This window comes from Capra hircus, chromosome 21, assembly GCF_001704415.2.
Source record: "Capra hircus breed San Clemente chromosome 21, ASM170441v1, whole genome shotgun sequence".
NCBI lineage: Eukaryota > Metazoa > Chordata > Mammalia > Artiodactyla > Bovidae > Capra > Capra hircus.
Genome location: NC_030828.1, coordinates 60,576,039 through 60,598,596, shown reverse-complemented (window position 1 = coordinate 60,598,596; position 22,558 = coordinate 60,576,039). Strand labels below are relative to the sequence as shown.

Sequence of the window (22,558 nt, the reverse complement as noted above, 5' to 3'; positions counted from 1 at the left end):
CCCCGTCCATGGGATTTTCCAGGCAAGAGTACTGGAGTGGGGTGCCATTGCCTTCTCCACACGAGCTGTTAAGTGACTATAAAACAGGGGTGAAACCACCAACCTAACAGGGCTGTCAGGATTAAATAAGATATATGTAAGCATTTTCTGAAATGGTCTCCAAAAGTGAAATTGCTTTTTTTTCTGTGATGCTAAATCACACTTGCACAAATGGGAGCCTTTTCATTCCTTTTTTTGTCCCCACTCCCTTTCCTTTTTATACATTTGTCTCATTGAAACTTCTTTGTTTTGATAACACTTTGAAATTCTGCAAACAATTTGGGAACAGTTTGCTCACAGCAACATTTTTTTCTCTTTAGCTGTCAATTTAAATGTAAAAATACTCTTGCAAGACCAGTACAGAACTTGGAATAAATATTGTTCATTTTTTATAAAGACCTGTTAGACGGAATATTCTAAAATTCACTAGATGCCTCATTTCCGGATTTTCAGTTTGTCTCGAATGAAATGCTGTTAAGCAGGTAAGTACTTTTATTCAACCGATCATGCTACTATAAAATATAACTCACTTTTGTTTCATTCTTACTGTTTACATTATGATAACAAGTAAATGAGCTAGGGCCATAGTTACAAGGGGATGGCTTCCAGAGAATTGTATAGCATATTGGTAGGTTAGGAAAGGAGATTCTATTGATCAGTTCTATTATGCCAGTTACCTTTTACTACTATTCCTTTGAAAATATATATTTTTACTTTTCAAGTATAGTTGATTTACTGTACAATCTTGTTAGTTCTAGGTGTATAGCAGTGATCCAATTACATACATAATTACAAGATACTGAGTGTAATTCCGTTCCTTTCCTCTTTCAAAATTAGCTTTCACACAACCACAAAGTTCAGGGGATGCTTTTATTGACACTGTATGGGGATGACTGACGGAGTCAGAAGACCTGGGTTCTGACCTTCCTTTCCTGCTCACAGGTGGGCTGCTGAGCAAGTGCCACAATCGGTCCAAGTTTCAGTTGAACGTCATACACATATGAAGGGGAAGAAGGCAGAATTCTGAAGTTAAAGTGGCACGTATCAGAATCTCAGTGGTTTCCTATCCTGTTTCCCTGTAACAATCAAACTGCATATTTTGTGGTTTTTGAACACTGGAGGAGAGAACAGTGTAGCATTGTGATGAAAGACGGGAATGAAGGCTCAGAACTCCAGTAACTGCTGCTGAGCTGTGTGGGATGTGTAAAGACTGATTCTGGACCTGGAGGAGAGGTGGGAAGAGTTATCATGGGAAATGAGGTGTGTGTATTCTTTTCACAAACATACTACCTCTTCAAGGATCCTGGGAGCAGGATCAACTCAGCACAGCTTGTGCTTTTGCTAGAAAGGAGAGTTCTTCAGCTGGCTTGGACACCATCATGTTGCATTTCCCCTATACTTAAGGTAATGGAGAATATATGTAAAAGAAAATGAAAATAACCTATCTTACCACCTACTGATTACTATATTAACTGTAGAATACTTTTTATTCCATTTTTCCTTGTTATATATACGATTATTTTCAAATAGTTTTAAAAGCTTATTTTTTTTCCTGTAGTATAACTTTCCCCAATTTTTAATGGCTGCATATTTTTCCGTTGAGAGGATCTGGCGTAGCTTAACCACTTTTTTAGAGACTTCTAAATCTTTCATTAGTGAAAATGACATCCTTGTTGCATATATTCTGCTGAATCATGTCCCTAGCCTTCGAGGCTATTACCAGCATGTGAGTTATAAGCTTTGTAAAGGCTCTATTACCAGTATCTTCCAGAAGGGTTTCACCAACATAGCCTCCATGAGAAGGTAACTGTGTCCTTCACTAAATCTTTATTGATATAATTTAAACCTGACACATTATTAAATTATTAGGTAAAATGACTCAAATAGATGAAACCTATTTTCCTTTCCTGAGTTACTGGTTTGGTTGAATATCTTTCAAGTGGCTACTGCATATTTGCATATTTTCCTGAGTTGATCATATAGTATTTGCCCCTTATTCTCTTTTTTTCTTTATTGATTTATAATAATTACTTACCTGGAGGTTCTTTTTTCTTTTGCAAGTGAAATCAAGGCTTAATTTATCTGGTTAAAGTCTTCAAAAAATCTAAATAAAATGAAGGATTTAATAACTAGTGGAGGTTTTAATATCTGTAGTTTTATTAATGTCTTCTCTCTCTGTTGTTCTTTCATAGTAATATCACTTCACAATGAAATGGAACAACATGGAATTCAAAAATGGAAGCTCTTGGAATCAAATATTTATCACAAAATGAACACTTTCAACTTTAAACATACCATCACTTTTCTCCATACTTAACTCAAAATTAGTAAACAGAATTTTATTCAAACTGTACAAATACCCTTTACATTTAGCCTGAGATTAAGCATGAGAAAGTTCAAGCTGAAGTTAGACTTCATTCCCCAAACACTTAAGCATATGAAAATAAAGCTGAGGATGAATATTCATTTGTCAAACATAATTTAAGCATTCCGATGAACTCTGACAATGAATAATGACCCAAACCAAACTTTAAACTTGCTCTGGCCTATATGATCTTCAAGAGTCTAAAAGTACTACTGTTTAATAATGACTTATAAAAGTCTTCAAATGACAAATTATGAAGATATGTCCAGATGCAGAATTTTAGTTCAACATTTGTATAGCTGCTGCTTTGACTAGTATTAAAAAAACAACTTCCCAATTCTTAATATTCAACATGTACTTGAAAAGATGTAGCAGCATGGTATAGTTTATTTTATTATAAATATTAGTACCTGTAGTAAAATACAAAATACAGAGTCTCCCTTTTTCAAATAGTAAGTCTCTGAATGCTTCATTCATCCTTTGGTTTCAAACCTATACAATGCGCTCCTGTGACATTGTAGATTTTGCATCTAGACAGAACACTGTACATCTGTTGGGAAGGAGGGGTGCTGTGGGAATACCAAAGCACCACATCATACAAAGTAAACGCTGAAGCAAAAATACTTTCTGAATATATACTGTACATCATGTAAACAAACATTCATAAGAAGAATCAACACAGGCCAAAATATCATTTTCTAGGAAATCAGAATCTCCTTTCTTTTAAATCACACACGCTGAAGATGCTTTTTGTTAGGAAGAGAATGGAGCCTGTTCCTGTATTTGTTTATGTGCTTAAATATCTTGGAAACAAGTAATTGTTACATTCATTTGCTAACGGTTTGTCCTCTTCGTTGGCTGGCTGTTGCAAACAAGGAATACAGTACTATTTCAGTACCTATGTTTCATGTAAATACTAGCTATGTAATATATAATGAACTCATTTTTATCAGTCCATATTAATAATATAAATAGATTCAATGAAGCAGTGAATTTAAAAATTTGTGCCGAGGAAACTAGTTGATAATTTGTTTCCAATAAGGCTAGTAGCAAGATAATTACTACAAAGTTAGTCTGAGCTAGTAGTAAACCCCTGATTTAGCGAGCTGAATCAAAGTCTGAAGTTAGGTCATTTTATTTCCTCTATTACTGTGCAAATCTAGAATTTCCTAAGTAAGAGAGAGTGCTGGCAGTCTTGCGATAAGCAAATGAAATACTGCTTAGGTTTCTGAAATGCAGAGACACTATATGAAGAAATCTGAATGTCTTAAGATGCTGTCACAGCAGTGACCTTAGGATTTCCTAAATGAATCAGAAACTAAGAAAGACAATTCAATCATCAATCAAAAGCCTACATGTGAAGCAAAAAAAATAAAAGATACAAAATCAAAGATGCATTTTCTGCTATGACCATATGCAGCAGTTTCAAGCTGTATGTCAACCTTGTGTACCAGCAGCAGCCCCCTCTAACAGGAAAAAAGCTTAGTCATGACTGTCCCTCTCTTTTCAAAGCTTCCAGTCTTTGAAGGAGCGCATTTCCAAATGCTTCCCGGTAGGCAGGGCTGAGCGTATCCAACAGGGAGTAGACTGTTTCGTGGTAGGGAGTCTGTAAATGATCATCCACCTGGTCGAAAGCATACCCTACCACCTACAAGAAAAATTAATTAAATAATCAGATTTCATCTTGGTATAGAAAGCAAAAAAACACAAGTTTTTACATGGGTCATTCTCTAATGACATGCATTTCTCAATTAATAGTTAGAATACACATTTTAAATATCTATACAACCTATAATATTTAAGCAATTTATAAAATAAGGAACATCACCAGCAAAATGCTCTCACCAGTTTTTTCTCAAAATTTAAAAGGTTTGATTTACCTACTCTTGATCCTGAAAATCATGAGAAACGCCGGGCTGGAGAAGCACAAGTTGGAATCAAGATTGCCGGGAGAAATATCAATAACCTCAGATATGCAGATGACACCACCCTTATGGCAGAAAGTGAAGAGGGACTAACATGCCTCTTGATGAAAGTGAAAGTGGAGAGTGAAAAAGTTGGCTTAAAGCTCAACAATCAGAAAACGAAGATCATGGCATCTGGTCCCATCACTTCATGGCAAATAGATGGGGAAACAGTGGAAACAGTGTCAGACTATGTTTTGGGCTCAAAAATCACTGCAGATGGTGATTGCAGCCATGAAATTGAAAGACACTTACTCCTTGGAAGGAAAGTTATGACCAACCTAGATAGCATACTGAAAAGCAGAGACATTACTCTGCCAACAAAGGTCCGTCTAGTCAAGGCTATGGTTTTTCCAGTGGTCATGTATGGATGTGAGAGTTGGACTGTGAAGAAAGCTGAGCACTGAAGAACTGATGCTTTTGAACTGTGGTGTTGGAGAAGACTCTTCAGAGTTCCTTGGACTGCAAGGAGATCCAACCAGTCCATTCTGAAGGAGATCAGCCCTGGGTATTCACTGGAGGGACTGATGCTAAAGCTGAAACTCCAATACTTTGGCCATCTCATGCGAAGAGTTGACTCACTGGAAAAGACCCTGATGCTGGCAGGGATTGGGAGCAGGAGGAGAAGGGGATGACAGAGGATGAGATGGCTGGATGGCATCACGGGCTCGATGGACATGAGTTTGAATGAACTCCGGGAGTTGGTGAGGGACAGGGAGGCCTGGCATGCTGCGATTCATGGGGTCACAAAGAGTTGGACATGACTGAGCGACTGAACTGAACTGATCCTGAAAATACAGAGTTGAAAAAGCTATACAAAAACAGTATTTCATTTTCATAGTCTAAAACATGTTTCTACTTAATTCTACATATACTGAGGGCCTTTTTATAAAGACTATAATAATTATATTCACTATAATTAATAACACCGTGGGACTTTTTTATTCTTATTTTAAAAAGTTATTTCTGTGTGACTGTGCCGAGTCTTCCTTGCTGTGTGTTTTTCTCTAGCTGCAGTCAGCGGTGGCTACTCTCCAGGCGCAGTATGCAGGCTTCTCGTTCTGGTGGCTTCTCTTGCTGCAGAGCACAGCCTCCAGGGCTCCTGGGCTCCAGGAGCTGGAGCACACTGGTTCAGTAGTTGTGGGACACGGGCTTAGTTGTCCCATGGCATGAGGAATCCTCTTGGATGAAGGAAGGAACCTGTGTCCCCTGCATTGGCAAGTGGGTTCTTAATCACTGGACCATGAGGGAAGTCCCTATTAGTTCATACTTTTATCATTATTTATGTGATTTGGGCTTTTTTTTAAAATAAAGAGTTCTAAAATTTACTTATAGTTTTAATTCTGGTTTATAATTAGTTATAATTAGTTTATAATTAGTTATAATTAGAAATGCCAGTTTCATGTTACTAATACATGACTTATCTGCTCAATTCTGTGAGATAAAAGGGAATGTTAACCTGTGAGTGTGTTTTTCCTGTTTGTTTTTTCCTTTAAACACAGCTAAAGCTTTTTTTTCCAACGAGATTATAAGACTTATACCCTGGTTCACCAGCACAGTGTAGGGCAAAATCAACATCAGTTTTGCTGACTTCACTAAAGCTTGTGAATTCCTCATACAAACTCTAATTTTTTATGACATCTACTCAAGCCATAGGAGATGCATGTTTATGCTAGAAACAGAAGCAGTGCTGTTGTTTCTAATGAAAAGCAGAGGCAGACACCTAAGGAAGATGAACTGCACCACTGTGGAACCACGCCCTGTCTCAGTCCAGTCTACAGCGTACTATGATTCTGTTTGCTCCTCTCTTATCCCTGATATCTGTGGTCTTCCTGGGAACAGGGATCATGTCTTATTTACATGGTTTGATGTCTAATTTCTGACACAGGATAGTTACTCAATAAATGTCAACTGAATCAGACAGAAAAAAAATAAATATTTGAGTACCTACATGCCAGGTTTTATAACTGACCCAGATCTTTGTGCAAACTTTATTCACATAACGTCCCCCAAATCTTTTTTCAGCTTTTGTTTTAAACCTCCAAGTTACAGATAAAGAAGCAGGGACTCAGACTGACTGACTCACCCAACGTCACTCAAATTCACAAAGATTTCTAACTGTCAACAAAACCTTTCCTACCTCACCAGAATTAAACAGTGCCAGAGAAAATTAATTTACCTAGGGTTATTTATTTCTATTTTTGCTTTACCTATTTCTATTTAAGGTCCACTTCTAAACACTGCAAGTTTTGGGTACAAATTTAGGGATTTAGGAAGGGAAGCATAAAGATTAGTTAATTCCAGGATTATTCTCAAAGCCAAGATGCAGTTGTGTGGGAAATGAGAGTAGTTACAACTCACGTTTCAATGTAAGTGAGCCTCCACCAGGGGATACACAGAACATGTGACTCACACACATCTTAGGGAAACTGAATCCATTGAAATAAAGAGATGGTCACATGCTTGGTTAATGTATCACATGACATTCTTACTTGCTTAAACCATGTACTCTACTACTTCATGATCCTGTGCAACTTTGGGAGAACTACTCTTAATGGATTTAGAAACAGAAAAGTCAGAGATTTCTGACCAAGCTTGAAGGCTATTTATTTATTTAGGATGTACCGTGTGACTTGCAGGATCTCAGTTCCTGACCAGAGGTTGAATTTGGCTATGAAATTGCTGAGTCCTAACCACAGGACTGTGTGGGAATTGCCAAGGTTAATTAGTAAAGTTAAATAGACATTAGTAACATTAAACTAGACATTTCTAATGTCCATTCCTTTGTTCCACAGGTTAAAAAAAAATTTTTTTTTTTTTTTAAACGAGAAGTTGTTCTCAGATAGTGCTATTATTCTAAAGTCAGGATTCTGGTTTAAAGGATGCAGAGAGGTCGTTCTGCCTAGAAAAGCTTACATGTAATAAATGGAAATTTATTCTTAGAAATTTGGAGGCAGAGCATTCTGCTGTGACTTAATTCTGATCTAACAGCTAGTGAATGGTGGAGTCAAGCATGCTCTATCTATTTCTCTATGTATGGCTGAGCAGCTTCTGGGATCTTACTTCCCTTACCAGGGATCAAATCCGAGCCGAAAGAGTGGAGTCCTAACCACTGGACCACCAGGGAATTCCTTCTAGTATGTTGTTTTAGTAGAAGAAATATTTATAGGAGGTGGAAGAAGATTCAACACAATGACTGAAAAATTCATCCAGTGTAGAGAATGCATAATTTTGGTAGACATGCTTAGCAAGAGATAAGAAATCAGTTTATTTGGGGGAAGACAGTTACAACAAAATACTCAGAATCAAATCTGTTTTTTTTTTCCCCCCAAAATCCATTCTTATGTTGACTGAAAGACTTCAGAATTAATAAAAAAAATTCCTAGGGGAAAGAAAAAAAAATTTTTCTTAAAAAAGAAAAAATCTTGGAAGCTACTGGGTGTCAAGTTCTCACCTAAAACTCTTTCTCATTCCCTGATTCCTGAACCTTTTGGATCAAATGGTAAAGATTTTTTTTTTTTCCTAAAGGGAAAAGGGACTTACCCTGAGCCCTGCTTCAGTGAGCTCCAGGCAGTATCTGTTCCTTTCTCTTGTTTCCACATTGATATAGGCCACATCGTCTGCACAGCGCAGGGTTTTTGAGACAAACATGGTGTTAACAGCAAAGAGAACATCATTTACAACTGCTTCGGCTTCCAGCCTCATGTCTTTCATATCAGTTCCTTCAAAGCCATTAAGCTCAGCCTCTTCTTCAAATCCTGACACGCCACTCAGCTCCATGGGATTACAGTCTGTTTCCATTCTGCAGAAAACCGGGTATGAAACAGGCTTATAAAAAGATATTCACACATTAATATTTGATTAAAAAGCAGTTGTGCCTTGCAACTGCCATTTATTAGAAAATATCATAATAAGCTAACAATTTTTAGTGAAAATATTGCCTAAAACCATTTTCAGTAGTTTTTCATAGCAAAACTAGACACTTATAGGGTAAAAAAAAAAAAATCTCTTCTCCACTTCTTCCCAAAAGGTTAACCCCATACTGGTAAGAATTCAGAATATTAATTTTTAGCTATGTCAAACAATGCCAATATAAAAATCTTAGTACCTATTTCTTTACAAATGTGAAGGATATTTAGAACTGGATTGCTGAGTCAAAGTACATGCTCATTTTAACCTTCAATAGATACTGCTGATCCACCTTCAAAAAAGGCTGCATGATTGATACTCCACCGACAGAGTATGAGGGACTGAGTTCTTTTTCACGGCACCCTTTCCGACTCTTTCTAATATTTGCCAGTGTGAGAGACAAAGAATATGCATTTCTTTGATTAAACAACTTTTGGGCTATTTATAAGATTTTTTTTAAAGGTATTTTTTATGGTATATTTTTAGTTCCAAGATCATATAGCTGTGAAAAAACAAAACAAAACAGAAATGGTAATGAACTGAAGTTGCCTCAAGTCAGAGCTTAAGTCTTTACCTGCTACAGGACACTCTCAATAGTTCCTTTTGTGACTTCTGGATTTGGGGTTTTGCCTAAGAAGCAACCTGCCCCATTCCACGATTACATTTTAAAGCCCTCTAAATCATCCTCTGAATTCTCATTCTCTCTCTCTATAGATAACTCTCTGATTGGTCTGGAATTTATTCTGTATAGCTTTATTTTCCAAGTGGATAGCCTACTGTCCCAACACCACCCTTTTTTTTTTTTTTACTGGTTGCTTGAATTGGCTCATATATTATACTTTCAAAAATATTATTTTCTGTGTTTACTTGATCCAGTATTATTGCCAGTCTGCTTCTGCCTCTCTCTTCTGTGACTTGTGGAACAGTTGAGGACTGTTAAAAATTCAAAATATATGAATAAGAAAAGTGAATAAATGTGAGACTGCTTTGGAATGTAAAAACAGCTTTTCAGAATAAGATATAATTTCTTTTCACCAGTAGACTTTATGAAAGTAAATTAAGATTTTATTTTTCTTATATGGATTAAGCATCCACTGACCTAACTATAGGACGATTCTTCAACTTGCTAACGAACATTTATTTGTACTGTTTGTCTATTACTTTACAATTTCCATCCCTTTTCCTAAAGTTACCAACTTGTGCTCTACTCGTGTAATGTTCAAAATCAGTGGTTCTCAACTGTGGCAGAAACCCCAACTCACAGACACTGAATCAAAACCTCTGGGAGATATTTCTGGGTATTTTTTCAGAGTTTCTGGGTGATTCTACTGTCAGGCCAATGCTCTGAATTATTAGCAAACCTCTTAAGGGACTAGAGTTTCCATAACTGCAGGTTATTTGCATATTGTAAAAGTCAAAACTATTTGCTAAAGACAGTTTATGATAAACTATGTGAAGCTATTTCAAAAAACTACTTAGCAAATGTACAAATAATATAATCCTTCAATCCTATTTCAAGTAATGATATGTTGTAACTGGCCCTTTATCTTGTTTCCCACAACACTTGACAGAATTAGTCACTAACAATACAAGTTAATTATAAATTTATCAATTATTGCTAGAAGAATTTGTCAGATAACTGAAATCTCACACTGACTTACTACATATGAAAGTGAAAATATTTGATTTTCTAAAAATCTCTCCCTTCTCTAGAAATAATCATTATATTCCTTAATATTATACTTGGTTTTACGTATAAGAAATGAGCCCATTTTATTTTTTTTTTTACAAAGTCAGGTTTGAAGATTTTGAAACATGCCTGTCTACTATAAATCTCTTAATATCCTGAATGCCAGACATCTTTACTTTGCTCAAGTAATCAAGTATCTCAATTACAGATGTCAGAAATAATAACTTACCTGAAAAAGGTGTTTACATGAGAAAGCTTGACAAGAACCAAGCTTTTAAAGAGTCTAATTCATTGCAACTAGGACCACAAGGACATGGAAAGCTGAAGACTCCAGTACTAGAATGTAAGAAATCCTCAAGGGCCAGTAAAGCAGGTCATCAAACTGTTGTGGAGTAATTAGTACCAAGGGGGCAAAAAAAGAGAAAGACACCTTTCCCAAGACTGTGAACTTTTAGATGCTTCTCTGAAATGCTTCTGAATGATGCATAAAAGAGCAGACATATCCAGAACTTTCAATGATACATATAAATCGATAGATTTTCATATTGAAGCATTACACAGGTTAATATTTTAAGCTATCATTATTTTAAGGTATTATTACAATTATCTTTTGTTGGTTATGACAAGCTTTTGATTATTCATCAATATCATTTCCCCTTCCAAATAGTACCCAGATTTTCCAAGGGGAATTATATTACCTCCCCTTCCCCTATTGAGTAGAGTAACCAAGAAATTTGAGCAAGATTGACCCCAATCCCATTTGAAGACTGTCCTGAACTTAACACACAGAAATCTTCCCAGTCACTTTCACGCAGAATAGTTTGCAGCACCTGGCCCCGGCTGCTCCTGGTACGCACCCCAAGATGAGGGAAATCTGAGGGTGATGCTGACAATGGGAAGAGAACAGAGGCAACAGATGCTCAGAGAAACTAAGCCCGAGCCCTGATGCTGCCCAGTCTTTGCACTTTTCAGTTAGTGCAGCCAATAAATTCCTGTTACTTTACTGGTAACTGAAAGCATACTGAATTAGGAGCCTCTCCCAAATGAAAAGCACTCATAACCCAGCTCTTCAACAGCTTTATAGAGAGGTTTAAAAAAACCCCTAAAAACCTGAGCCCTGGGCTTCCCTGGTAGCTCAGTGGTAAAGCATCAGCCTGCCAATGCAAGAGACTGGGGTTTGATCCCTGATCCGGGAAGACCCCACATGCCACGGAGCAACTATACTCGTGTGCCACGAGTACCAAGCCTGTGCTCTAGAGCCCAGGAGCCACAACTACTGAGCCCACGCACCTCAACTACAAAGCCTGTGTGCACAGAGCCCGTGCTGCACAAGAGAAGCCACCACAATGAGAAACCCACGCACCACAACTAGAGAGAAGCCACTGTTCGCCACAACTAAAGAAATGCCTGCTTGGCAATGATGACCCAGCACAGCCAATAAATAAATTTTTAAAAATATTTTTTAAAAAAGAAACCTTGATATTTTTGTGCCTGTTATGTAGAAAGTGCTTAGTGAAAACTTTGTAGAATGTGAGTATCAACATACGTATTAGTTTCCTATTGCTGCTGTTAACAAATTACCACACTTAGTGACTTAAAACACAAATTGATTCTTACGATTCTGGAAGTGTGAAATCTAAAATCAAAGTGTTGGCAGGGCTGCAGTCTTTCTGGAGCCTTCGGGGGAGAATCTGTTTCCTTGCCTTTCCAGCTACCAGAAGTCGCCTGCATTTCTTGGCTGCTGGCCCCTTCCTCCGCTCTCAGAGCACATCGCTTCAGTCTCTGGTCGTGGCCATACCTCCATTTTCTCCTGTGCTCCCTTTTATAAGGACCTTCGTGATTGACTATAGTGGGCCCAGCTGAACATCCAGCATATTTCCCCGTCCGAGGCTTAGGGTTGCTGCTGCTGCTGCTAAGTCGCATCAGTCGTGTCCAACTCTGTGCGACCCCATAGAGGACAGCCTACCAGGCTCCTCTGTCCCTGGGATTTCCCAGGCAAGAGTACTGGGGTGGGGTGCCATTGCCTTCTCCGAGGCTTAGGGTTAAGGAACTACAAAGTTCCTCTTGTCATAGCAAGTAATATAGTCAGTTTCCGGGGACTAGGACTAGGACGTGGACATCTTTGCGGGGGCAGGGGCGGGGGTCGTCATTATCCTGCCTATCACTGTCCATATCCTATAAGCAGGGAAAGGAGTATACAGGTAGGCAAAGAGTCTTCATTTTCTGACTTTCCTTTTTGGAACAGTCATAAGTTACTTTCAAAAGGAGTACCTGTCCAGTCCACTGCCTTCTTTGGGAAGGTTCCTTACTCACAGGATTCATGATCTGTATTCTGTTAACTCCAGCACCATAATCACAGAGAAACGTACTGGGGACGCCTGTTTTTTATTTAAAAGCAATATTTAGAGGCTGGTAAGGGGTTTATGTATTGTCCTGAATCAGGAGCTCTGTTCAATTACCTGACTGGCTCATCCAACCAGATCCTCTCTAGAGGAGTGAACACAGAGCCCAACACCACGAACTCGGTGTGTGACAGGAGCCGCGGAACTGCGGCAGGGAGCCTCGCGGACGGGGCACTGGAGGAGAGGCTTCCACATTTTCATCACGCATCCCAGTAACTAAGGTGTTTGGAGCAGGTACCTCATGATATGTGCATTTATTTATATATACTACCACAATTAGCCTATCAAAACACAGAAACATGAATTTTCATATTTCTACCTTCTCTTTAAATTCATATTTCTATGTTTTGAGTTCTTTACTTGTGCTAACACAGTAGCTACCAGGCATATGTGGCTTCTACTCACTTGAAGTCTTGCAAGAGTGACTGAGGAACTGAATTTCAAATTTTATTTAATTTTCATTCATTTAAATTTAAAAAGCCAGTGGCTACTGTATCAGGTAGCACAGGACTAGGCCTCTGTGAATACTTGTGGATAACACAATGAATTTGTTGTTGTTCAGTTGCTAAGTCCTGTCTGACTCTGTGACCCCATGGAATGCAGGATGCCAGGCTCCTCTGTCCACTCTCTCCTGGAGTTTGCTCAGATTCATGTCCATTAAGTTGGTGATGCTAACCATCTCATCCTCTGTCATCCCCTTCTCCTTCTGTCTTCAATTTCTCCCAGCATCAGGGTCTTTTCCAATGAGTTGGCTCTTCGCATCAGGTGGTCAAAGTACTGGAGCTTCAGCTTCAGCATCAGTCCTTCCAATGACTAATCAGGGTTGATTTCCTTTAGGATTGACATTGTTGAAAAAAAATCAATAGACATAAGGTACTAAATTCACCTTATTTTATATATGAGTAGCAAGATTTGGAAACAAGCATGTTAGAAAATCTATCTTAGCTATTCTATAGAGGGAAATTAACCACCAGCATTTCAAATGGTAAAAACTAATGAATTACTTCTAGTTTTTATTCTTGTCAATTTAGACTCTATGTATCCAGCATTTTTCTAAGCCTTAGAAGATTAATTAAATACGTTTACTGGTAGTTCACAGCCTCATTGGGGACAAGCACATCAAATATGTACACAAATATTAATGCCGTATACATGCAACATAAGAAATGTATAATTAGAGAACACAATGATATGCCTTGGTCCTACTACAAACTTACCACTAAACATGTATAAACTTGGGCTGGCCATACAACCTCAAAGGGTTCATGGTTTTCTTGTTTATAGAACAAGGGGGAATGAACAGGAAATTCTTGACTGGTTTTGATAGCTCTGACATTTCATGATTTACTACATAATTGTTAGTTACTATGGAGCTTGACTCATGAAAGAGGTCAGTCAAAACTGGGCTTGAATGAGCGCAGATGAAGAGATATTAATAAGCAGAGAAGACTTGAGAGTTGTGAAGGATTCTTCGGAGGGAACAACGCATAACCAAAATTCAGGGAGTGCCAGGAACTGTAAGCAAACTAACTTAGGTAGCCTACAACAAGAAAAGTGCTGAGAGTAGTTAATGTGAATGACCCAATTTGAGAGGGGGCTAATACCTAAAGCAACAGAATCTGATTTTGATATAATCGGCTGTTTTAAGCTCTTGACAATGGGAAGAGCGGTGTCTTTAAAGTAGGTTTCCTGTAAGCAGCAAATAGTTTGGTCCTGCTTTTTCAAACTGATAATTCTACTTTTAATTGGACTGTTTAGACCATTTATGTTTAATATGATTACTATGATTGATGTGGTTACTATCTCTTTTGCTGTTCTCTGTCTGTCCCACCTGTACCTTATTTCCTTTTCCTTATTTTTCTACTTTTGGACTGATCACTTTTTAGGATTCTATTTTAAACCTATTGATGGCTTTTAACTCTTTGAATGTTTTTGGTGGTTGCTTTAGAGTTTACAGTATACATCTTTAACTTATAATATCTTCCACTTTTTTTTTTAATTTAGAATTAACTTCTTAGTTTTTATTTAAAAAAATTTATTTTTATCTGCGCTCACTTTTTCCTCTTTTCCTCTTTGTGTTTTACTTTGAATAGTTTCTGTTGCTATGTATTCACATTCTTTTCTTTTTTTTTTTTTTTTGCAGTATCTAATCTCTTCTACTTGGGTCCGTCTTAAAAAACAACACAATTTCCATGTCTCTTAATTTGTTCAATCTTTTCTCTATTTTTTGAACATGTGGAACAACTGTAATAAATGTTTTAATGTCATGGATATTTCTGGGTTAGTTTCAACTGATAGTTTTTCTAGTTGTTATGGGTTGTATACTGCTCTATTTAACTTATATGCAGAGTACACCATGAGAAACGCTGGACTGGAAGAAACACAAGCTGGAATCAAGATTGCCGGGAGAAATATCAATAACCTCAGATATGCAGATGATACCACCCTTATGGCAGAAAGTGAAGAGGAACTAAAAAGCCTCTTGATGAAAGTGAAAGAGGAGAGTGAAAAAGCTGGCTTAAAGCTCAACATTCAGAAAATGAAGATCATGGCATCCGGTCCCATCACTTCATGGGAAATAGATGGAGAAACAGTGGAAACAATGTCAGACTTTATTTTGGGGGGCTCCAAAATCACTGAAGATGGTGATTGCAGCCATGAAATTAAAAGACGCTTACTCCTTGGAAGAAAAGTTATGACCAACCTAGATAGCATATTCAAAAGCAGAGACATTACTTTGCCGACTAAGGTCCGTCTAGTCAAGGCTATGGTTTTTCCTGTGGTCATGTGTGGATGTGAGAGTTGGACTGTGAAGAAGGCTGAGAGCCAAAGAATTGATGCCTTTGAACTGTGGTGTTGGAGAAGACTCTTGAGAGCCCCTTGGACTGCAAGGAGATCCAACCAGTCCATTCTGAAGGAGATCACCCTGGGATTTCTTTGGAAGGAATGATGCTAAAGCTGAAGCTCCAGTACTTTGGCCACCTCATGCGAAGAGTTGACTCATTGGAAACGACTCTGATGCTGGGAGGGATTGGGGGCAGGAGGAGAAGGGGACGACCGAGGATGAGATGGCTGGATGGCATCACGGACTCGATGGATGTGAGTCTGAGTGAACTCCGGGAGATGGTGATAGACAGGGAGGCTTAGCGTGCTGCGATTCATGGGGTCGCAAAGAGTTGGACATGACTGAGTGACTGAACTGAACTGAACTGCTCTTTACATGCCTGATATTTTTGACTGGATGCCAGACTTCACGGATTTTTACCTTGTATTTGCTGGATACATATTTTTTATTCCTATAAATATTATTGAGCATTGCTCTGGGATGCAGTTATCTGTGAAAAGCTTGATCCTTTCAGGTCCTGCTTCTAGGCTTTTTAAAGCAGCAGCAAAACTGATTTAGTCTCTGGTTAACTGTTTCCCCACTGTGGTGGTAAGACCTTTTTGGGTATTCTACCTGATGGTCTATGAATTATGAGATTTTTTTTCATTCTGGGTGAGAGGAACTGTAACTATCGCTGGTCCTGTTTGAACTCTGAAAATTCCTCTAATTCTTTTGGGTAGCTTCTTCACACCTAGCTGTTGATCAGTGTATTTAGCTGCAGACTGGAGGGGATCCTCTGTATATATCCATGGCACTCACTAAGAAGCTCTCTACCATCTAGTACTCTTTCCCAGCTGCCTGGCCTTCCTGGACTCCTAGCTTCTTATCTTCAATTCAGGCAGACTCCTGGGTTCTACCTGGGCTTCTCCTTCCAAGGCCATGCTTAGAAATTCTCTCCAGGCATCACTGTCCTTCGCTGCTTAACGTCCAAAATCTTAAAACCATTGTTTCACGTATTTCTGCCCACTGTTTTGATTCAGGTGGAAGGGTAAATCTGGTCCCTGTCACTTTATCTTAGCCATATGTAGAATCCTGTTACCCAGTTTTGAGCTAATTTTGCAATCTTATTTTTAAAATTTTATTTATTTATTTGGCTGTACTGGGTTTTAGGTGTGGCATGCAAACCCTAATTGCGGCATGTGGGATCTAGTTCCCTGAGCAGGGACTGAACCCAGACCCCTTGCATCAGGAGCTTACAGTCTTAGCCACTGGACTTCCAGGGAAGTCCCTGCAGTCTTGTTTAATCAGTTCTTCTTTCATTGATTTTCATCTCTCTTGCCTTTGAATCAACTTTACCATCTTGTTTGTTGTTTCATCAATGAGTTAATTATATTTTTGACACATGCTTACTATATATTTGTATAAGACCCATACTATTTTACTTAAAAAACTGTAAGGTGGAGTTAACTATATTCTGCTTCCTTAGAATTTGTTTTGATACTTCTGTACATATCATACTTCATGGCAAATGGAGGTCTGTGGTATGACTATCATGAGCACAGTGTCTGGCATAAAGCAGGTCTTCACTGAAGACTTTCTGAATGAATAAACCAAAGAAAAAGTACTTTCTGCTTCTCAAGCTATAGTACTTAAGTTAGCTCCATGACATGGGGCAAAAAGCTACAGGATAAACATGGCAGACACTTCTGGAAATACGCATCACTGTTAAAGTAACAATATTATGAAGTTTGATGCAAAATTGCCTAAAATTTTATAGCAAATGGCAGTTTCAAGCCATGTCCTCTTTAAGTTGGGCTTCCCTGGTGGCTCAGCGTAATGAATCCGCGTGCCAATGCAGGAGACACGGGACAGTCCCTGGGTCAGGAAGATCCCTCGAGAAGGCAATGGCAACCTTCTCCAGGATTCTTGCCTGAGAAATCCCATGGATAGAGGAGCTTGGCAGGCTACAGTCCATGAGGTTGCAAACAGTCAGACATGACTTGGCAACTAAACAATGACAACAAAGCTAGTTTAACCTTTATTTTCCATAACACATAACATTTAATGTTTTCAAGAGCTCTGAGATGTCTATTTTGAAATTAAAATTTAAATCAGTGTCACTTGCAGCATTACTAACACACAGTACTTGTAATTTAGATAAAAACGGCTTATTTTTCCATTTATACACTCATTTATAAAATTACTCTGCACCCTACTTTCAACAAAGACATACATACACAACCCAGTAATAATAAAAAATCAAGCGAAGTGCTTCAGATGATTAAGGAAGTAGGTGAGGTAAAGAAATACATAGTGTTCACTTGAGAAGTGTTTTTTTTTCTCTTAAGATTTAATTTAATTAGGCAGCTCATGAATCAGGCAGAATTCCATCTGGCAACAAGAAGTATACTCCTGGAGAACTTTTTTTAAACTGTAAATAAGCAACCAAACTACAACCCCATAAACAACCTTTCCTTTAAAACAAGAAACTAAATGAGATTTCTAAAAAAAGACTAAAAAAATGAATGCTTAACCACCAAAACCAAGATAACACTGGGAGCTAGCTTTTTGTTTCTATATAACCCTCTAGGTTATATAGAGGATTGGTACTGTATTTAATATAAGGTACATTCTAGCTAAAAGAGATATAGACATATCTAAAGAGATAGAGAAATAGAAAACCTCTTTGTTTTCCATTTAAAATCTGGCTGTCTACCAGACTCTGGGCAATATTCTGTTGCCAGCACCTTCAAAAATTGGAATACCTTACAGGCGATTTTAATCTGGTACATTGCATCACCTTGCATAAAATTTCCAAATGATTCCTTATAACATCATACATAAATTATTTAGGAACCAGCTCTTACTTCATCTGTTGGTTTATTTGGGGGCTGTGTTAGTAGTTTGGGGAGAATTCATGAAACTAGTTATCAAGATATCTAAGACCAAGATATCAAGATCACAAAGTTCTTTATTCTCTACTTCTTAATTTAGTAGACTTTGTTTCATCACAAATTTACAGCATCAAACAGCCAGCAAAAGACTAGATTTTTCCTTGATGGCAAAAGAATGGGCCTAGAAAGAGTCATATATACAGCATAATAAAAGAACAGAGCCAGAATGATTTCAAGGCAGTATACAGACAAGAAACTTATATTTTGAAAGAAAGTTTGATTTTTCAGTTGCCATTACAGCAGTCAGCTGAGGGCTAGAACGTAATATCTTAATCATGATCACAGTTGACCCTTGAACAACACAGGTTTGAATTGCACATGTCTACTTATGTGCAGATTTATTTTCAATAATAAATATTGCAGTACTACATAATCTGTGCTGAGTGAACTGGCGAATGTGCAACTGTATATTTAGAGAACTGACTAAGTTATGGGTGAATTTTGAATTTTGGGCGGGTTGGTGTCCTTAACCACAGTGTTCTTCAACGGTCAACTGTACTTTCATTTGTATCACACAGCACAGTCTGGAAAAATCCTGTTGTGAACAAGCAGTGGCCACATGGTGTGATGGTTAAAGGGCTCTTTCTGAACAGACTGATCAGGGCTAGAATCTCAGCTCTGTCACTTACTCGGAGACTTGGGGAAAGAGATATCAATCCCTCTAGTCACACATTCCTCCTCCCCAAAATGAAGCCAACAAGAGCATCTACCTTAAAGGGATCCCGACAGGACTAAATGAGTGAAATTGCGGAAAGCGCTTAGCATGGTACTGGGCACAGTAAGCAAGAAATATTATGTTAACTATTATACATTAAAAATAAAAGCACTTACATATCTTAAAGAAGAAAGATTGACCTTTTTTAAAAAGTAAAAATATTTATCTGGCTGCGCAGGTCTTAGTTGCAGCATGTGGGATCTAGTTCTCTGACCAGGATCATACCTCGGCCCTCCACCCTGGGAGCTTGGAGTCTCAGCTACTGGACCACCAGCAATGTCCCAAGATTGACCTTTGACCGAAGCTCTTTGACTCCAAGTTCAGGGCTCCTTGGGCTTCCCTGGTAGCTCATTCGGTAAAGAATCTGCCTGCGATGCAGGAGACCTGGGTTCAATCCCTAGGTCGGGAAGATCCCCTGGAGAAGAGAATGGCAACCCGCTCCAGTATTCTTGCCCGGAGAATTCCATGGACAGAGGAGCCTGGTCACAAAAGAGTTGGACACGACTGATTGACTATCACTTCCACTTTCAAGGCTCTTTACAGTGTGTGGAGTGGCTATGGCTTTGGCCTTTTACAGCTCTGAGAAGCATGTGACACGGAACACTACCATCTTACTCCTGTCACCACAGGCACAAATCTTCAAGGCCAAAATCATCTCAGCTTTTATTTTACATGTTAACATGGATTCCTTGTAAGGATGATTTTTTTGTCATGACCATTCAGCCTCTGGTATGTAGCCTCTGACCTGTTATTAAAATGTTTGGTTGCTAATTACTTTCATCAACCTCAATTAATGATTAACTGTTAACATTTTGTGATAGTTCTTTGTCTTTGATAAAACATAAAACGCTGTTAGGATAAGTTTGTACCCTATTTGAACTAGAGGTAGAATTAACGACAGATCTTAAACCTTAACAATTTATGCTGAATTTCTCCCAGAAAGCATAAAATGGACCCAGCAACACACTTAACACTCTGAAAACAGTATGTTTGTTTTTACAAAATCTCCCAGTTTTTATTTTCCTATTCTGATATTTGAAATTTCACACATTCTGTGGACAGTCTGAATGTAATTCTATATTCCAAAAATAAATCAATTATTTAACATTTCAATTTGAAAAGTAAACTCTGTCCATTCATCAAAAGCCTGGTTCAAAACTCCCCAAATCTTAACTCCCTGTCAGGCTGGCTCCTGCACTTTCCTATTATTTTGTTTACTCTCCTTTTATGGGAAGCATTATAATTAATCATAAGTACAGTTTCTTATCTTTCAAATATATCCAGAATCCAATTGTTTTTTCCCATCTTCACTTTTACCGCTCTCATCCAAGCCACTGTCACTTCTGCAGGAAAGTGAAAGTCGCTCAGTCGTGTCCAACTCCTCGCGACCCCATGGACTTATGCAGAACATGGCATTCTCCAGGCCAGAATACTGGAGTGGGTAGCCGTTCCCTTCTCCAGGGGATCTTCCCAACCCAGGGATAGAACCCAGGTCTCCTTCATTGCAGGCAGATTCTTTACCAGCTGAGCCACAAGAGATGCCCTAGATCATTGCAATATCTTTCAAACTGGCCTTGCTTTTTCATCTCTGGGCCTCTTACCTCCATATAAGTCTATTCTCAACACAGCAGTCAGCACGATCCTGTGAAGACTTTAGCCAGGTTATGGTACTTCTTTCCTGAAATCCATTCACTGACTGAGTAAAAAGGCAAAGTCCTTATAGAGACTACCCCCTCACCCCCAAGCCTCCAGCTTCTCCTTTTTCCCTCACTACCTCCCGATGTTCCTTGTGCTCGCTAAGCATCTCTTGCCATAGGGCCTTGCGCTCTATTCCCCCTGCCTGGAAAACTCTTCCTGGCATCACTTACCTTGCTCCCCAGCTTTCCCTAAGTCTCTGCCAAAATGTTACCTATTAAACAAGAGAGGCTTTCCCTCATTCCCTATATAAAAGTGGCAAACCTATCTCCTCTCCTTTTATTATTTTTTTCTATAGCGTTTACTACTGCATATATTTGTTGTTTGCTTCCCCTCCCTTCAATAAAATGTGAGCACTCCATGAGGGCAGGGACTTAATCTGGTCACTGCTGTACCCGCCAGCACCCAGAACAATCCCTGGCACACAGCAGACAATCGATAAATATTTACTGAATAAAGGAATGCCCCCTTCACTATAGATCATAGCTCCCTGAATTCCTCTGTACCTTCTTAATTCATACATTCATTTTTACACTCATTTTTACTTCCTCCAGTTCTTCGAGTCTGTGCTCGTGACCACACATTTTTCCATGTTACTCCTGATTTAAATAAAAATAACGGGTATCTTCCCAAATTTTGGCTCAGTGGTCAAGAACTCGCCTGCCAACGCGGGTTCGATCTCTGGGTCGGGAAGATCTGGAGGAGATGGCAACCCACTATACTATTCTTACCCGGAGAATCCCATGGACAGGGAAGCCTGGCGTGCTGCAGTCCATGGGGTAGCAAAAGAGAGGGGCGGGAGCGACTAAACAACAACAATCGGGACCCTACGGAAATCGCTTAAGCATCCTAACAATCTCTGGAGATAAGATATTACTAATATGCTTAAGAAGACGGCGTCAGAGGATGAGAAGGCGGATGGCATCACCGATGCAATGGACATGAACTTGTACAAACTTCGGGAGATGGTGAGGGACAAGGAGGCCTGGCGTGCTGCAGTCCATGGGGTCGCAAAGAGTCGGACACGACTGGGCGACTGAACAACAATAACAACACGCTTAAAGTTGGCAAAGACTCAGACAGGGCGGGCGGTGGCCGGTTCAAGGGGCCTCTTGAACAAACGCCGGGCTAACAAGAGCCGGGCACAAGATTCTAACCCGGGACACCTGGTTTTCAGGCCACCGAACACCGAACGACACACGCAGGCCTCCTCGGGGTGGACCAAGTTTCGAGTCGGCTCCGCCTCTGCAGGAGTTGCCTCCTAAAAGGCAGAAACACGATTGCGCAGACTGCCACACCAGCACAAGTACTTTTGCCCAGGTCTCCGCGGGGTCGGAAGGCTTTGGCATGGATCCGAGAAAGCGGTTCTGCCCACAAACGCCTCGGAAACTCAAGTTTTTGGGTGTGTGCTGGCGCAGCACACCGAGGGATGAATAAAGCGCCTTGGAAGCTGCAAGCCACCAGACAAGACGGTAGAGAAGAGGAAGCTTCGGAAAACAATACCTGGACGAGGCGGGCGACGAATAACTTGCTGACAACGAGCACTGGTCAATAACTGGGGGCAGGGTTGAGGGTGGGGGAGGGCAGGGATGCTCCCGAGAGGCTGCAGCCCTTCCCCGGGGAACCGGCGGCGCCCCGAGCGCCCGTTTCCTGGATCCGAGTCTAAAGTAAGCGGGAACGGCCCAGGCCAGAGCCGCCCCCAGAGCCCCTTCAGCCCGGGTACAGGACCCCCTTCTGCAAGGCGTCCCCTCACGGCCTGGTTCTCCGCGCCCGTCCCCCACAGAAGGCCCTCGGCTCATCCCCGAAGACCGCCCGGTCGGTCTGCCGGTTGCCAGACGCCCGCCGCCAGCCCCCAGCCCGCTCACCTGCGCGTCCCAAGTCCTCCGTCTCCTCCCTCCCCCGGCGTCTGGAACCGACCCGCGGCCCCGCCCCCTGCCCTCCCCGCCCTCGCCCCGCCCCCTCGGAGCCGGAACTGCTCCCTTCCGGGCCCTTTTCCCCGCC

General features: G+C 39.9%; 1 protein-coding gene across 2 annotated transcripts; it reads right to left on the bottom strand.

Moving 5' to 3' along the window:
- GSKIP (GSK3B interacting protein) lies at positions 2,175-22,497 on the bottom strand. Of its 2 annotated transcripts, none has more exons than XM_018066472.1 (3): positions 22,423-22,497; positions 7,912-8,170; positions 2,175-4,052 (listed from the first exon to the last, which is right to left on the bottom strand). In XM_018066472.1, the coding sequence occupies exons 2-3, from the start codon at positions 8,167-8,169 to the stop codon at positions 3,891-3,893; spliced, it is 420 nt and encodes a 139-aa protein (XP_017921961.1). In that variant the 5' UTR covers position 8,170; positions 22,423-22,497; the 3' UTR covers positions 2,175-3,890. The 2 variants fall into 2 exon arrangements, with proteins under 2 accessions (XP_017921961.1, XP_013828604.1); XM_013973150.2 differs by lacking the exon at positions 22,423-22,497 and adding an exon at positions 13,046-13,195 and having other exon boundaries at positions 3,426-4,052.

Coding starts and splice junctions, on each gene's coding strand:
- GSKIP (XM_018066472.1), bottom strand. CDS start 8,169: ATGGAAACAGACTGTAATCCCATGGAGCTGAGTGGCGTGTCAGGATTT. Junction 4,053..7,911: donor TCACTGAAGCAGGGCTCAGG/GTAAGTCCCTTT, acceptor TTTTTCTTGTAG/GTGGTAGGGTATGCTTTCGA.